Source organism: Miniopterus natalensis, chromosome 21, assembly GCF_054644295.1.
Source record: "Miniopterus natalensis isolate mMinNat1 chromosome 21, mMinNat1.hap1, whole genome shotgun sequence".
Taxonomy (NCBI): Eukaryota; Metazoa; Chordata; class Mammalia; order Chiroptera; family Miniopteridae; genus Miniopterus; species Miniopterus natalensis.
The window spans coordinates 18,260,964-18,279,331 of record NC_142101.1 but is presented as its reverse complement, the minus strand read 5'-3'; the positions used below and the strand labels follow the sequence as shown (position 1 = coordinate 18,279,331).

The following is an 18,368-nucleotide window of genomic DNA, read 5'->3' as shown; positions in this document are numbered from 1 at the left end:
GGAATTTTGTTGTTAATGGATGAGATTGTGCAAAGGACAGGCTCTGGTGATTCAGGGGCGTTACTGAAGGAAACCACACACCCAGCAGGCGGTTCATGAGTTCCAGTGAGGGGCGAGCCATTGGCAACGTTATGGTGTTTTTGGCAGAGTATAAACACTTTTTGACCTCAAAGGTGAAAAGGTGAAATGGTTTATACGAGACATTTACGGACAGTCACTCCCTGTCCTGTGTAATGGGCTTTGCTCTTCTCAGTCACAGGTCTTTGGTGGTATGTTAAATATTTTGCATAAACCCAAATGTGAAATATTAATGTGCTCTATAGTCTGAGTTACTGACTTTATTTGGATTATTAATGCTGTCGAATTTGTACTCCTGAAATATGAACAGCTTTAAAATGAACAAAATCTTAAGTCTAGAGAAGACCCTTGGTGAATTTTCAATAGAGAATTTGACTAGAAAAGGGTTTGAGGTTTTTGTACCCTGCCATAATCACTCGTTAAATAAAGGCCCATTATCTTTTATTATTAACAAGAGACTGAAGTGAAATTTAAAAGGGTATTTCCAGGAATAGAAATGAATACTATTACAAAGAAAACTAAAAGAAAAATAAAGCTTTTCTAATTTTAATTTTGATATTTTGTCTCTTTTTTGTTAGCATTATTTAAATATTTCCAACTTCAATCACAATTTTAAAGTGAATGCATTTCCATATTTTTAAAAAAGTAACATCTTATTCTTTTCACAGGTCTCACATCTTTTGGGTGAACAGAAGTCTACCTTTATGGGGCCTACAGGTTAGTACAATTTTGCTTTGTCCTTAAATTTCTGAATTTCTCCCTGAATTCCAGAGAAATACAATTGGAGAGAAACTGTTGATATTAAAAGTGAGCTTGTTTTATTGCTTAATTAATCGTGATGCACACCTTAGACTAACACTTTGGTTCCTTTCTTCGTGTTTGCTGGAGCTTTGCTTTGTTCTGAGAACTTCCTTGCGATGAAGATTAGCTTCAGATGGCTGCTGAGGGTGGAGAAAACCCGTCAACCAGCGTTTTCAGGCTCCACCAGTCCCCTAACCAACCTCCCTCCTTCCTGTTACACAGCCCTTGACCAAGTAATCAGAAGCCCATCTCATTAAACCTGAACCTTGTGTTCTTTCCTCAAGGGACCGCTGTTTTTGGTGAATGCACTGCAGACCCTGTGGGTGCTGCTGGCGGTGTGTCATTTGGGGTGGGCAGTTGTGTGTGATTGTTTGTTAGGAACACACACCCCAGAGAACCTATTCTTTCCATATCGTGGAAACTCCTGCCAGTCTCACTATTCTAACCCCACATTTCCATTTGCAATAATAAATCAGAAAAGATTTATTAAGGAGTGTTAGAAATGCCAAAAGCTAAGCTGTAGTAGGGGGGACGACCTGCCACCTGCCACCTGTATACGAGAGTTAAAGTGCCTTAAAACACCCCCTATATCATGTATGTGTATATCACATAAATATGTAGTACTAGAATCATGAATCTATTAAATTTATTGTATTTTCTCATTAAGGTACACTTTATATTTTAGGTTTTGGTGGCCTTGATAAGTCTATTTGAAACCATACTGCTTGGTTATCTCAGTTATAAGGTAAGCTCTTCTCATTAGAAGTTTTCTGCTAATAGAGCTCATTACTAACCTTTACCCAGCTTTCCTTTCTTTATAATCCATACTCTGGGGATGAAGCAAGCTCTTCTTAAACCACTTTAATTATTTTGGGCCTCTCTAGTATGTGATTAAAAAACACTGTAGTAATATAGTAATGTTCTCCTTGGTGGCTTAAAAATACTTCACTCATTCCTATGGGCTAATTTATCCATGATCCGAGTCAAGCGAATGGAACGGTCCGGCTCTTTATTGTTTTCCACCTCTTTTCCTGATCTGTACAAAATCATCGAGGGAGCAAAAACATGTCTGTTAGGAATCATCTAATGAGCTCTCTTAATTTTTGGCAAAGCTTTGTTTGGCTAACACAATTTAACCAGTATTTATTGAGCCTCTGAAGAGGAGCTCCAAGCTCTGCACTGTTTGTTTGTTTTTCTGTGAGTTTACAATCTGGAAATGGGGGTAGGTAAGAAAAAATTATACAAATAATAATAGAAGGGAGAATAATAGTTTTTTTTCAGTGAGGGGCAAATAAAGTCCTACGGGGGTTCATAGAGAGAGGTGGGATCGTGGGATGAAGAAGTACTTGGCCGACTATGCAGAGTCCTTCAGTTGCTGCGTTCACTGTGGAAAGGTGAAAAGACAGGACAATAGGGATTTATAGAATTAAAAAAGGCATAAAGGAAGGGATGCACACATAATATTGCAAGAGTAATAAATATTCAAGTGTGGCCAGAGTATGGGGTATTGGGGGAAATAGGGGGGCAAATCGTTTGGGACAAAATTGTGAGCACCATGCGCAGCAACATGTGGTGGGAACCTGGTGGAGCCGTTGACCTTGGGGCCCTGCGGCTGTGATTAAGCTTTAGGGCGACTGGCTCAGAACCTCTGTGCGGCACAGGTGAGACACAGACGTCACACTGAAGGCCACCTGCTCGCGTCAGACACGATGGCAGTGGGCCTCAGTGTTTGGCTGGGTGAGAGGGACAGATGGACGGCCTGGATGCAAGGTAAATTATGAAGGAAGAAACCAGAGAAATCAACCGACTGGTGCAGGACGCGGGTCCACTGAGTATGAGGGGGCGAAGCCTGGGCTCATGTTGACGGGACGCTGACACTGGTGGAGTGACAGGGATGTCAGCGAAGACGGATGGAGACAGGAGGGGGAAGGTCGTCAGGCTGGTCGTGCTGGTCACTGATTTTCAGTTCAGTTTCTGCATGTGCTGTATCGACAAGAGCACTCATGGCTGTGTTTCGGGGCAGACCCTTTATCTAGCAAATGCATACCTTTTTTGCTTTTTAAAACACAGGGTTTTGAAGATCACATTCCTTAGACTATTTTTTAATCCTAAATTTAGGGCAAGTCAAACCCCAAATGAAGCCCGCCTGGGTGTAAACGCCGTTACGGTGACCATAGGTTTTATTCTTTAGGGTCTCTATCTGTTTCCAAGAAAACAGGTGTCATTGCCTTCGAACTGGCTTGTTCTGTCTCAGCAGCTCTTTCCCCCGCTGTCTTCTGATCCGAGATGTTTTAGACATGAGTAAATCCAGGCCCCCCGTGAGCGAGCTCTCTGAGTGGGTGACCTGGGCCCTTCTCACTGAGCTTGAGGTGACGGCAGAGGCAACTTGGCACCGATGCCTCTGTGCAGAGCAGTTTCTTCTCACTGCTTCCATTTCTTCTACCCTGTCCCTCCCCCCTTTTATATAGTCTGGAGACAGGTGACGAGCTAATGACACCAGAACCCATCACTTAATATTGTAGCACAAAGACCAACAGCCAGTCTAGAGCCTTGTTTGGTGATGTGCAGGAATTTTCCATCCCTGTAATGTTTTAAGCCTTTGGGGCTGGAGGGAAAATGAAGAAAGCTTCCCAAGTTTATAGCCAGTGTTTAAAAATAATTGGAAATTACAGGGAGCACAGATCTCTGCAGAGAAGATAAGCTGCTTAGGGGTCCGAGGTCTTTTTCGTGGGACACCATTCGAGAAAGTTTCAGTGACAAGCTGCCAACATCAGGGAGGACTTCCTGTGTGTGTCATCGGTGCAGCTGTGGGGTGGGGAGCGCGCTTGGTGTAATGTGCTGATGTCACCGTCTTGGAATCGTTCACAATTTGTTCACGAGAAGCCCTGCATTTGCTTTTTGCACCCAGCCCTGTGAGTCGAGTAGACAGTCCTGACTAATTTCGTTGTACTATGTGGGTTGGGAGGTTAGAATCTAAATGATTGAAAAAAATCCCTTCCTTTATGTTTTCTTAGAGTAAAAAAAAAAGTTTGTATCGATGAACATTGTTAAAAAGTGTGTTTAGGAATATTTCACATGTTTTATAGTTAGTGGATATATTTATTGTAGTAAACATTATGATTGAGTCACCCTTTCATTGATTCTGTAGGTTTTGTTAGTCTATTTTTAAATTTTATTTATATGTAATCTCTAAAAGTCATTGCTATACCTTTATATAATGATGCAGTATTCCGCTGTTGTAATCATCCTTAACGCTAGAAAAATTCTGAGATGCTATCTTTTCACATCTTAAATGGGATCTGGTATAAGTGACTTTTATCTTTATTACTTCTTTCTTGGAAGGGAAACATCTGGGAACAGGTTTTACGAATACCCTTCATCTTGGAAATAATTAACGCGGTTCCCTTCGTTATCTCAGTAAGTCCTAAAAGTTTCTTTTAAAGAAATAATTTTGTCGTTAGACTTCAGTAAAATTTTTAAATCTAAATACGAAAAAGTCAAAATTCAGCTCAGATAAATGAATTCAGGTTTTGGTTAGAGTCATGGTATTAAAAAATAAATAGTAACATCAGTTGGGTAACTGAATTGTGAAATTCAATAAAAGTAATGAGATTTAGTACAAGAGCAAAATGAAATGCTGCTTAGAAATATATGGTCTAGAGTCGCCATTTAAACAAGGGCCAATACTGTCTAAACAGACTAGAAAGTACTCTATTTCTTGTGTATATTGTGAAATTAAAAATACAGAAACCAAGTAGAACCAGCTATTTGTAAACATTTCTCATACTGAGATTATATTTATCTCTAGGTTAACCCCAGGATCTATTAATTCTCTCTTTAATAAAAAAGGTTGTCAACAGCCAGCCAGCCAGCAATTTGCCCCTTTATCAAAGTCTGTAGAATACCAGTTCCACGAAGATCTGACTCAATCGCATGTCACCGCAGCAAAATCTGGTGTTAACTCTGATAGAGTTGTCATAATGTCTGTTGGAATGATGTTTCCTAACTAGATGTTGAGTTTTATTTGGAAAATTATAAAAATAAGTAGGTACCTAAAGCAGTTGCTCACTTCGGACAATTATTTTAATCTGAGTGATTTATCTAGAGGAGCAACTGAAATTAGATTAAATGACTAAGTAAATATAATTCCAATTAAACATGGTCCCCCAGTGTCCCTTAAATATCCCAGGAGCGAGTGGTAATGTTACAGGAGGCCGGGCTTTCTCTCCTGGTCCCTGCTTTTCCCCTTGAGTTGCAAAGAAGGAAGAGGCCATGTCCACTGCAAACTGTCACAGTAAGAGATTTAACGACAGAATTAGCATAGTTACATCTCACATCCAGTAAGAGCTTCTTTTCTTTCTGCTTCTGCAATAATCTCCCGAAGAATTGAATCAGACAGTGAGCGAAAAGATCATGTCGCCTCCTTGCATTTTTAGTGAGTTCAATGCATTCGTCACCTGTTTTCAATTGTGTTGTCTTTAGTGAAACTCTTTCCATTTGACATTTCTTCTCAGTCTGCTGGGTCTGAGTCCCTGCTTTGAGATGAAAGCTTAGGTTGGCATGTTTTTCAGATATTCTGGCCCTCCCTAAGGAATCTCTTCGTCCCAGTCTTTCTCAACTGCTGGCTCGCCAAACACGCCTTGGAAAACATGATTGTAAGTGTGAACGAGGCACGCGGATTCAGACACATCCTCAGCCTGTCGCTGTTTCCCACTTCGGTGTTCAGATTACACAGGGGAGGTGACACAACATTTTCCCCTCGTTTCTTTTTATTCTGCTTTCCTCATAGAGTATAGAGAGTTAAATATCCACATTTTATTTTTAAACTTCTTCTTAAATAAATTTAGTATCTTAGCAAATAGTTTCATTTAAATGTTTGTAAAAACGAAAGTGTTTCGGTAAAACGCTATTAAAAAGTTCAAACGATGTGTTGTATAAGTATCTAAGCTAATAGCCTTAAGTGATAGTCCCCTTGTACCCTAATCAATGAAAACTGGCAAAAGGCCCATATGGCCAAGTCTCTTCTTTGTCAGGCCCTATGAACTGGTGAACCACAAGGATTCAGATTTTCTAAACAGCACCAAACCGAAGCTAGCTGCTGTCTGGACTGGTCCAAGGACTGAGTCCATCTTCTGAAGACAAATCACCCTCCCAGGTTATCTGTTCACGTATAGTGCGGCCCCTGGTCATAAGGATTCGGGGGGGGGGGGGTCATGGAGTCAAACTGCTCATAACTATGGTCTCCTCTTTCATACAAATCTGTGGGTTTATAAGGCCCTGTATGGGAGTTGGAAGCCCCTCATTTAAAGTCATCTTTTCAGGGTCGGTCGGGCTGTGAAAGGGAGATCAGGAGGGAAGAGGGATTCAGAGTTCAGGCCGTGCCCTGGTTTCCCTTCGCCCGAGGCAGAGCCTGTTTGGAAGGCCTGATTTATAACTATGACCAAAGCGTGTCTACAGCAGGGCTCACTGCTTACCAGTGAGCTTCAGGCCTGTGCTATCCAGTCATTCCCTCTCCACGTGTTAACGTAAGTCCACTGTGCGCTGATCTCTCTGATAGGACAGCCAAGAGAGTGAATTTCTTTCTAATCCCTTCATCTTCAAGAGAACAAAAGTACCTACATAACAAGCTTGTTGTGAAAATTAAGTTACACACACACACGCACAAATATGTATGTGTGTGTCTATTTAATGCATAAACAGAGTCAGGGCTCAACATTAGTTTTGCTATATCAGAATTAAATTTTTCCAGAGGCAAACTTGTTTTTCTTTTAAATGGTTTTGAAACAGAAATTATGACCAACGTTTTGGCATGGAGGGATATTTGGATAACATTTGAGAATCTGTAACCGGATGAATGTTTCTAAACATCCAGGTTTAGTGACCGCTGGCGTCTCATAAAAGTGTGTGGCCCACCCGTTGGCGAGCGTGGTCTGTGAGGTGGTTTGCAAAAACACTGGGCTGTCTTAATTGTTCAAAAAACCCCAAAAAACCTATTTCACTAAAGAGACAACCTAAACTGCTAATGAAAAAATGCACCAGGAAAAAATAACCTCTGATAAATTGTGTTATCAGTTGTTGGGAAAAAATAACCTAACCAAGAGAGCAACAACAGTCAGACCTTGAGAATAAAAGGAGGGCTTTGCAGTACTCACTGAGGACCCGTTTTCCATTGCACTGCTCTATTTAGCTTCTCCTCCCAACACTGGTCGCTAAATTTTTATTTGTTTTCCTGCTCATTAAGCCCTCCGTCAGAGGACGGTAAGGGTTGAGAGGTGAGATTCTACTCAACTTAGTTTTTTGTTTTTATAACAGTTCTGGTTAAAGTGTGGAAGAGAAAACGATGATGGCTCTTTGGGATTTTACGTTGGTGATGTTATCCCTGCTATACTGGTTTTTAGACTATTAACAGTTTATTATAAAAAAATTGAGATGAACTGAGAACTAGAAAGTAAAAAAATTATGAAACCTACAGATCTACCGCACAGACTAGTAATAATTTACATACTTTTTCTATGAACACACATATCATACACGAAATTATATTGTATGCCAATTTTATAATTAGAATTTTTATCATATACTGGTATGGAGGGGGCAAGTTCCTATGTCATTAGATAGCTCTCTTCAATCAATGTTAATGCATGCATCTAAATCTATTATATAGTAAGGTCTATTTCTGACCTAGGCAAAAATGAAAATATGCTGTTGTACCCATTTAAAGTATATTATTGAGTATGCACAGCATAGTTGAAATGTAATACCTAGTAATAAATGTAATGAAACTCACAAATATTAAATAGTCATCAAAATTTAAAATATGCTTTTCTGTCTTATTTTAGAATGATCTACACAGAGCTATTCAGCGTACCCAGTCTGCAATGTTCAATCAAGTTCTGATTTTAATATCTACATTACTATGCCTTATCTTCACCTGGTAAGACTCACATATCAGCGTTTTCATTATGTTTTATTTAATTATAGTTTCTTAAAAAACTTACTGTATACCATTTTAATTAATAGATAGAAATCATCACTCACTCACTCACTCAATGTTCACTATAAAATGTAATGGATCGCCTACAGAAATAGAGATAAAACCCTTCCTTCAGTCCCAGGAAAAGCGAGAAAGCGCATCTCTCATTTGGTGGTGAGATTTACTGCCACTCTGGCGTTTCCCCCAATTCTGTAAACAACCAAATCACAAGAGTTTGTCCCCTGCGCCACGGCTGTCACACAGGCATTTCCCCTTTGACACTGACAGGGAGGTGCCATTTCCCCTTTGACACTGACAGGGAGGTGCCTTTCCTTTCCTACTGTCTTCAAAGCAGAACGACTGGAGCCAGCTGTCACTGCGGGTCACCGCCGCCCGGGCCCCTCTCGGTGACACGCCAGGGTGCAGTCAGGCAGAAAGCGAGGGCAGACCTCGAGGTGCTTTGCTTTGCTACAGGAAAGTTACTCTTCCTTCGGAAGGTCCCACTTTGACAGCTAAAATGCAAACCAGTGCGACACGGGACACTGTCCGTATGGATTGCTGCAGATCTGGAACTAGAGAAAGTGTGGAAATCAAAAACCGAGGTAGAAGAAGGATCTGTTTTGCAGGCGTCTTAGATATCATGTGTAATTGTGCTCTGACCTGGCTTTGACTTCTTGAGAAAGAGAAAAGGCTAATTGGGAAGCGGTGAAATGGGAGGGATGTGCTCGGACACGGGGCCCACTAGAGCTACAGACACTGCAGTTAGGGGGAGTCAGGCGCTGTCGCAACGGGACACGTCTGGGAAACGTGTCGTCGGGTGATGTTGTCACTGTGCGAGTGTCATCGGTTCCCGTAAACGAACCGCTGTAACTGTACGTGCTAGTTTTATACGCTGACAGGGCAGCGTCACAAACGCCAGAGGAATGTGTCGCCCACGATGTTAACATGCTATGACGCCACCAGGCGAGGGGAGGTTTTTGGCTCCACCGTGACCTTCTGGGGCCACCGACGCCTATTTGGTTCGCGGTTGACCAAAAAGTTGACCATGTGGCGCATGACTATCGATTTAGACATATAGGTGTGACAGCCAGCTTGCATCAGTAGGATGCAGTTACCATCCCTACTAAGTGGATTTAAAGTATATTTCACGGCATAATTTTATCTTTCAAGAAGTAAACATTTTAGGATATTTAATGCCTTTAAAACATAAACACCCCTCTGAAATTGTCACAGTGCCATCTTATTAAAAATTTGTTCTCTCTTCACAAATTGTTTTTTTACTGCTCACCTAGTCAATCTCTTCATAAACATGAAATAGTAACAGTAATGACTTCCCTTCAAATGTCACCATTCTTTATTCTACCGGGCCTATAAATGAAGGCCATCTCAGATATATGTGTGTGTATGTATATTTTGTATAATCTCTATATATGCATATGTATCTAATCTCACAGTGTAAAATATATACATACATATATGTAAATATACATACATACATATATATTTTTTCATGGTGGTGATTTTAGCCATAATTAGTTTCTGTTATATCACAGAGCAAGACTATCAATGCTTTTCAAAATCAGGACTTTTAATATGTGCATTTAATTTAAGCCCCAAAAGATTCAGGAACGAATATTCGATGCACTGGGCAGAGTTGCCCACAAATCTCACAATTTTAAAATCACCTGCTCTGGAAAGCTGCATAGAGTTGTAAATCGGGTCTTGCCCGCATCATCATTAACATGACAAAGACCCGTCATTACGCATCTAAATACCGATGGAGCTGCCCCCTCCCTGCAGGGAACGTGCTGGGAATAGTGTCCCGTGATTGTGGGGAACTGGACGCCCCCCTGGGTCAGCCCCACACCCTCCGGAGGCAGCTGGGACTTGGGATTCAGCCTGCGTCTCAGTCACAAAGCAACCAAACTGCTCCAGCCGGGAATTAAGTGCGTGACTTTAGCTTAATTATTAACATATTCTGAGCGATAATAAGCACCCTGATTTATAATGCATTTGGTGTTCTCATCTCAGATTTGCAGACTTATTTTGGACCTACTTTGCCTCAGACTTTAGTTTTTTATTTGAGTATGTGTGTTTGCATATTTTTATATTCTTTCATCGAGTTCTAACGTAGCGAGATCTATTAGGTTAACGGATATTTCATGTTTTAGTCAAACGTGGAACATTTAATTCACATCCTCAGTCTTATGCCAGGAGAAATTAAGGTGATTTATTTTTTGTTTGAAAAATGGAACTCAGTTAAACATTAGTAATATGCTTCGTTAAGACGTTTGGGATTTTTCGTGCACCTTCAATTAACATTTATTTGGAGGGATGCTCGGGTCCTTCTGCTCGCTGAGTCCCCTCGAAGGCCAGCAGCGGCCTGGGAAGTGGACAGTGCGGGCACTTCCAGTACTGCGGTTCGGAGAAAACCTGCCTGCAGGGGGCTAAGAACCAGCCTGATCCCCACATTCTCATCTGAGCTGTACACCGTGCACAGATTTCCAAGGAAAACTGATGGAGAACCTAAATTTGATAGACTTTAAACCATCACTGAATTTAGAGGGTAATGTATAGTTATTTTCAGAAATACAAGAACTTAGAAAGAATGCTGCCTACATATTTTTAGGGATGTATTACAGAAGTAAGAAAAAAGGGGGGGAAAGCGTAGGCTACCCAGGCAGTGGAATACACAACAGGCCACATGGCATGACCTTGGGAGGTCAAGGTCACTGACCTTTTCACATGCATTTTATCAGAGGTGCAGTCAAGGCTTGGCCAGGCAGAGGCGGGGACAGCGATTTTATCGATAGTCTGTGGTGCAGACACCTCCCCGGAGGAGGTTTCCAGTTAGAAGCGAGGGCGAAGGAGTGAGAGAAACCCAAGGTGGTCGTCCCGCACCAACCAAGACCCAAAGACTTTGAGTGGTCTTCACAAGAGAAGCTCTGAGGGGAAGGCTCTGTGCCTTGAGTTTTATACCAGTCAAAATGCTCATACACATGTCCTGCTGATCTAAAAAATGAATGCTTAGGGAGTGTGGCTCATAAGAGGTCTCATTGAAAAAAAATTATGACAAAATCTAGTCAATTAAGAAATATAATTAAAGAAAATAAAAGCAGACTTGGTAGAAGAGCTGAGGTGAGAGATAAATCAGTTTTATTGTAGCATCAGACACGCGGGCTCAGTTCCCAGAGAGACCCTAACATGTCCCAACAACAAAAATGATCGTTAATACTTATTAATGTTTCCCTTCTCTGCCAGGCAATTTTCTATTGTTTTTTGTGTGTATTAAATTGTTTAATTTTGCACAGCATTCGATGGTAGGTATCATCCTCCTCATTTTACAGACAAGAAACTGAGGCACAAGAAGGTTAAACAAAAGACACACCTTAGTTTATATAAAGTTCACAGTGAGTAAAAGAGCAGAACTCAGATTTGGATGTAGGCATATCAGTTCGCTAGCCCACACGGTTAACCATCGTGATGTTATTTATATTATGTCGCAGAAGTCATTAACTGAGGAACATAAAAATAATAGAAAATAATCGAATAGAATTCTAATTTCCTCATCTCTATTATAGTCAAGCTTTAAAATTACTGTTTGAAGTAGAATTCTAGCTTCATGCAAGATATGAAGATGGAGATTCTTAAAAAAAATTTTGTTTTCTATTTCTTTCTTCAAATTTTTTAGTTCCTAAAAATTCACTTTGCTTCAACCATCTGATCTAAATCCTGATTCCCTACTGAAAACTCTGCTCACCATCCATTATTTTGAAATAAGAAAGTGCGTGTCTGTGCGTCAAGGAGTAAGGCGAGCTGTGGTCACGTCTCTCGCCTACTCCGTCGCAGCGTGTTGGCTTCAGGTGGATAGTTTAGGACATGAGTCACCAACCTTCTCTTGCACAGACCCAAAGACAGTGGCCAGGGGGGTGAGAAGGTACTTTCAATAATAGAAAGACAAGATGCATCAGTACTTCAAAAACACAATGTCTCCCTAGAAAAATGTGAAATCCCAACATCTCCAGTGCTTTTAGATTCCATGGGACTGTTAGGCTTGGGGTAGATACTCCACAGCAAATGCAAATGATGACTTGGGACAACTTAATTGGCATTCATTCAGTAAGTACCGAACTGCAACGTGTGGGCTGATCTGAATGCTAATGCCTGAGTTACAAGCACAGAATCGGAGCGTTAGATGTTTTCAGCACAGAATGCCACCGCTAATTAAATTTTCCAGCAACTGTGCCCAACAACAGGAGTCAGGGGGCGCGCATGGATATTTAAGGTTATTTATTCCTGCCATGTGACTTTTTTTCCCCCCCTCCGAAAACATTTTGTTGTACAAACTGACATTTACCAGGTGGTGAAAAAGTTTCCAGTCTCAATATTGCCTTTCATTCAAATTAATGTTTTCCTTGGAAACCTTACCAAAAGCTTGAAAAGCTTGCATAACTAAATATACTTTAAAGAGAGGAAAATTTGGAAAAGCACAGAGTAAGTGATTAGTAACTAAGGTGCTTTGTTGGTATATAGGGGATCTACTTGAGTAAACAAATCGATGATGACTTTTCAGTCTTTTTAACGAGGGTGCCATGAGTGTCTGTATTTGAAATTCTAATTAAATGTTGTTCAGATTTTGTGTGAGGATTACGTAACGCTGAGATTATTTGGTATGGATTTGTGTCAAAGACAACACTTTCAAGAAAGTTTTGCAAAGGAGCAAATCCCACTGCAGACTCTCACAGCCGACATTCCTCATGAAACCTTTCAAAGATAAACTGTGTTTTGCTAAAAGAAAGTTAAGCTAACAGTGCAGCTGTAAAAACACTATTTTTTTAATCTTTACCCAAGGATGTATTTTTATTGATTTGAGAGAGAGAGAGAGAGAGGGAAGAAAGGAGAGAGAAACACTGATGTGAGAGTGAAACATTCATCGGTTGCCTCCTGTAAGCGCCCTGAGTGGGGATCGAACCCACAACCTTTTGGTGAACCAGACAACACTCCAACCAGCTGAGCCACCCGGCCAGGGCAACACTATATTTAGTTCATTTAAATTATTTGAACATTTGCAAAGCATGCTTATCTAGTATAATTTTTCAGTGCTCGTATTACTATTCTGGTTTTTAATACTGGCTCATTTATGAAGCAGCCATATAGTAACAAAAAATATATATGGCATCCTCAACATACCTGCCTGGGAGCTTTGCCTTGGAGGACCCCACATGCCTTCCGAGTGCCCAGGCCCATCCTCAGGTGCGGCTCTTAGCGCCGCTGAGAGCCCAGGCCCGTCACTGCTGCGAATGGGGCACCTGGAGGCCCAGGCTCACCTGGGCGACCTCTCGCCTGTCCCCTCCAGCAGGGACTGAGCGAAAACTCCCGCAGGTCAGGGCAGGCTGTTCACGAAGTTGTGTTACCTGCTGGCTCTTTCTTATGAATGAGGCCTGAGACATCTTCACTAAAATAAGAGAGCTTCACAAGCAATAAAAAAGATTCTCCACTCTGGTTCCGTCGGCTTCAGCGGCCTCATTTATCACGTGCATTTCACTGGGGCTAATCTTGACACGGTTATTATGCTATTTGTCACTTATTATGAACTTCAGTTTCCATCTCGATGATGGATGTCGTCACCCTGGAGTAACCACAGAATTGCTTTCTTTGGGAAACAGTAAGGTGCGCTTGCTCGTTTGTAAGAGGGTAAAAATCGTAAAGTGGAAAACGATCCTGTGTTCATAGTGTACCTTCCCCATTAATTAATTCCAAGGCTACACCTTCATATCATCTACAGTACACGATACACTTTTTAAGAGCGTAGATCTCATGTTGGGTTCTTACGGCTGTAAACATTTTTTTTAAAGAGAAATGACATAGTTATAGTTTTGATGATAAATTGGATACAATGCTGGAGGCTCAAGAAAAATGGAAGAATGACTCTGAAACCTGGAAACTGACTTAATGAAGGTGCCACCCACCAGGAGCAGGGGATCTGGGGAAAGTGTCGAAAGAAAGAAAGAGGGTCCACAATGGTTGAGACACCCTCTAGAAACCCAGGGTGGGCTGTTGAAGAGCCGGCTGTCTACAGGGGCCCGAGTTCAGGAGAAGGGTGGGGCCAGGCAGGTAACGTAGGTGACATCAGCATATGGACGATCGGGACGTCAGCGGGCTGGAAGGGAGCACCCCGTGGGTGACCCGAGTGGACCTTCTGATTCAGCCCCGAGCAGAGGCAAAGCCCTCAAAGGCTGGTAAGACGCATCGCATCGTTCAGGACGATCGGCCCACGGCCCACGTATATGGAAACGAGAATTTCATTCACCTGAGTGTCCAAAAAAGGTGGCAGCTAAATAGGGACAGTGAAAGCCAGGGACAGCGCCCCGAGAAGCGGACAGAAAGGGGGTGGCCGCGGGAGAAGCCAGCAAAGAATCGCGCTGCTGAGATGAAGCCCGGCCCGTGTCTTCCTTCCCGCTTCTCCAACACAGCCCCGTGTCATCGACCCAGATGGCATCTATTTTCAAGCAGAGTCAGCGTCAGGGCGTTTATAGCACTTTTTAAAAAAATTTTTAATTATAATAAAGGCATTTTCTTACCATTGAGCAACCCAATCTGGGTAGAATGCATACAGCTTCTAAAAATACCACAAATCCTCGTTTTCTCTTTAAAACAGTCCTCATGTTTTTTCATCCCATCGGTTCCTTCATACTAACCCCCCGCGCGCCCCGCCCCCCCGGCCCCCAACTCCCTGAGTTAATTCAGGGACACGTCTGCTCGGTAGCTGATTTGCAGAATCCTTATTTATAGTCAAGATTATGCGTCCTTGGTTTTCCCAGTTTCCTCTTGGCAGATTCTTTAAAATTAGGTCATTGTATTACGATGCGCCCTCTCTCTGGCTCATAATCTTTGCTGATGTGTTTTAAAGCATTTGGATTCAGGGCGTTGAGAGGCTCGCTTTAAAATTGTCTAATTTCTCTCCGTTCGCTCCGATGCTGTCTCCCCGCCCCAGGGTTGTATGAACTTTCAGCACCATTTCGCCATGTAACTTATGCAGAGTCTTTCTGACCATCCCCAGCAACCCAGGTTCATCTGGCCCCTTAACCCCCTTTATAGACTTTCTGTTAGCCCACTGAATTATATTTCTTATGGGTCTTTGTTATATCTTTACATATAAGTCCAACATTTATTCTTAGGTTCCTGGTTTGCCAGCACATTGATTTGAGCATGATCTAAATATCGCCTTTGGGTTTCATATGCCCCTGTTCCCTCCAGAGCGCCTACGGTGAGGGTGAAAGGCCACGTTCCGTCCCCTGCTCTATAATTATCTTTTATATTCGCCATTGAAGCACTCAGTCTTCTTTCTTTAAGCCAAACAGCCCCTCAATGCTTTAACTTTTCTCCCCGGGATTTTTGTGCTTTGTGTGCTGGCCTTTCTTGAAATCTTTTCTATTTTATAATTATAAATTCAAACAGAACCCAGCGCTGAACAATCACAAAGATCAAGATAATTTCTATGAAAGCATTGGGTAAATTATAAAGTGCTATTCAAACATGAAGTAGGATTTTTATTGCCGTAATTTAGGGGGCAGATTTCTAGTTTAGCATAAAAAGTGTTCTTCTTGGAAATTTTATTTCCTACAGAAGCACATGTAGACATGCTGGGATCCGAGGGGCTTTTGGTGAAAGCAGAAACGCACTGAATTTGAAGACACCTTGTTTGTGTCCCTCTCCTGCAATACTACCTCCAGTTTGGAGAGGAGACAGATAAGGCTGGGGGTGGGGAGGAGTTAAGCTACTTTCTAAGTAAAGGGGACTCCAGGAATGAGGTCAGCTTTGGCTGCTGGTGACCTGTCTTCTTTTCCATGCAAGGGGCGGTCTAACTGGACGCTGGACAGCAGCGCTGTTGGGGAAAGTGCTGTGGAAAATGAAGGGACTCTGCAGGCCTCGGCGTGTCCTTGGAGATAAAGTAGAACGTGGGTGGAATTAACGGTGTGTAAGGCTAATGGCTTACTGGCTTTGCAACTCACTTTTAAGAGCCGAATCATCTAAGTTCAAAAAAGTTCAAGCGAAAGAAAAAGTGAACCGCAGGGAGACAAGACCTCACAGCTTGGAGGGTGCTTCGGGCCTGGTTCAGCAGCTTTGAACACCCACTATTTCCCTGCTCGGCGCTGTCACTTCACTCGGGTGATGTACGTGGTCAGGGTCTCAAGGTGACCTGTCAGCCTGGAGGGTTAGTGTACACACAGCCGGTGCTTGGGGCAGACGCAACTACTCAGGGTATCCTCAGGCTTTTATTAATGAGCTCATCCTGGCTCCATGTCCTCACATCATTCATTCCCTCGCTTAAAATGTTCCATGCGTGTCTTCAGTGTCCAGGATAATATAAATCCCTTGGTGCTGTCCCTAGAGGAATTTATGGCCTGTCCCTCCTGCTTCCCTGGCCTCGTCTCTAAGGCTAGACCGTAGCCACACTGCACTATAGTGACGTCTTTCACAGCTGAGCTTTTTATGCAAAATTCTACTATATCGACTTTGCAACCAGTAGACGTTACTTTGACTGTTCAAGACTTGAGTGTGTAGCTTTTCCTATTAAATACTGTTTTGCTTTGTTTTTAAAGTAACCTAATGGTTAGAGAAAGTGCAAGTGAAGAGGAAAATAGAATAGATACTGTGCTGTTTGTTTGGAAAGTTAAACCATTAAAAGGGGGGGGAAGGGAATAAGCCCTGAGACATACTGACCTTGTTTTACTGCTCAGTTATGGGGAATAAAGCGGAGATCCACTTAGAAGGGCTCTGGTATCACAGGACTGAGAAAGTCAGCTGGCTCGTGAACCTTGAAGGCTGCTAATCAGGGACCTACCACCAAGGCCGTCGCCAGTTCCAAGCATCAGCTGCCCGTGTCAGAATCCTTACAAGTTAACAGAAGGGAAATGAGAAATATTTTCAAGACGTGTGGTTGGCGAGAAAGTGTCGTTTGGCTATTTCTGCTCTTGTGTAACTGGCTGTGAGAATAGGGTGAGCGAGGCGGCCTGACCCTGCAGGGACGCGGCGCCGTGGGTCCAGAAATCTGAGAATCTGGCGTCTGGTTCCACATCATTAACCGAATCTGCCCTTGGTCCATTTTCTTGTAAAAATTAACCTTCTGTTCAATGTGTTTGTTATGCACAGAGATACAGAGAGCAGGAGCCTTTTCAATCTTACAGAACAGGGATTAATAAGCATTTTATGTGGCAGCATTTGGTCTAAAAGTTGCTCTCATTTGGGGGCAGGGCGGGCTGAAGCCTCGATTTTCTCTTTATGTGACAGGTTACAGATGGACACCAAAAAGAACCTGACAATTGTGACCACACAAATTGTCTTAGGCTGGTTTCTGTGGCTTTAATTACATCCTTTATACCCTCCCACTGCCTCTGTGATGTTTCCTGTTAGATTCCTCAAACTAAGTATGTACAAAAGCGAATTCTTCCTATTTTTCTTAAATTGTCCACGCCTGTGAAATATTAACCACTGTCCCTTCTCTCAGGCAACCCCCTCCAAAGATAAAGTCATTCTTAATACCTGCTCTGTCACCCAACACGCAGTCAACAAATTCCAAGGGTCTCACCTCCTAAATATCTTGCAAATCTGCCCACTCCTGTCCCCCTCTGTCACCACCTCACTAAACTCATAACATCTTTACAGCAACGGTCCCCTGGCTCCATTCCGAGCCATTCACGTCACAGCAACCAAAGTGACCTTTAAACACCACGTGTTACACGCGCTCCCGGTCCAAGACTCCCCACGTCTTGGGATGTGCACCAGGCCCTTCACCATACTCTAACTTTCCTGCACACCCAGGATGCTCCCATCTCTTCATTCTCAGCTCAGACTGTGGATGTTTCCCCTGCCAGGGAGTCCTCTCCTTTTTTTCTGACTTCCTCTGTCCCACTAACCTCCTTGCTCCCTACAATGCTCTACCTTCCTATTCTGCAGTCGGACTTTTTTATGTTAATGAAAACATCACTTTTCCACTGAAGCCTGACCCACCCAAATCCATTGTCGTGGGACATCACAGCATTGGGGTGGGGGCTCCCCTTTGTACGTTTATATATATTTACATTAGTCATCAGCTTCTAGCTCTTTCTCTAGATTCTGAGTCCCATTAAGGAAGCTGTTTTGTCAGTTTTTTCTACCATTGCTCCCCAGGACCTAGCACTGTGCCTGACATAGGTGAACAAATAAATGCAAAACTTTTTCAAATGCCCATGATCTACAACAGAGCAAAGGTAAATGACAAGTCCTTTGTTGAAGCTTCAGGAAAGAAAAACCTTAACAGCTTTCCAAGAAGTAAAAAATGGTAATTAAAAAATATATATATTTTAAATTAACAGGAATATAAGTTGACTAAGTTCCATGTTGTCTTTATTTACTCTTATTCATGTTGTTTTGCTTTAAAAACATGAAAATAATTAAAATACTTTCTGTTGGTGACACAGATCCCCGTTTTTCTCAGTAACGGTTTAATTTCTTAATATTGATGTTCCCAGCACGG

The 18,368-nt window shown here is 42.3% G+C and overlaps 1 protein-coding gene across 1 annotated transcript in view; it reads left to right on the top strand.

Moving 5' to 3' along the window:
- KCNT2 (potassium sodium-activated channel subfamily T member 2) overlaps window positions 1-18,368 on the top strand; it is a 103,166-nt gene that overhangs the window by 37,115 nt on the left and 47,683 nt on the right. Inside the window, exons 4-8 of the mRNA XM_087829047.1 lie at window positions 747-795; window positions 1,565-1,624; window positions 4,222-4,296; window positions 5,451-5,534; window positions 7,719-7,813. Of these exons, the coding sequence (XP_087685173.1) occupies window positions 747-795; window positions 1,565-1,624; window positions 4,222-4,296; window positions 5,451-5,534; window positions 7,719-7,813 (363 nt within the window). The remainder of the gene's footprint in view (window positions 1-746; window positions 796-1,564; window positions 1,625-4,221; window positions 4,297-5,450; window positions 5,535-7,718; window positions 7,814-18,368) is intronic.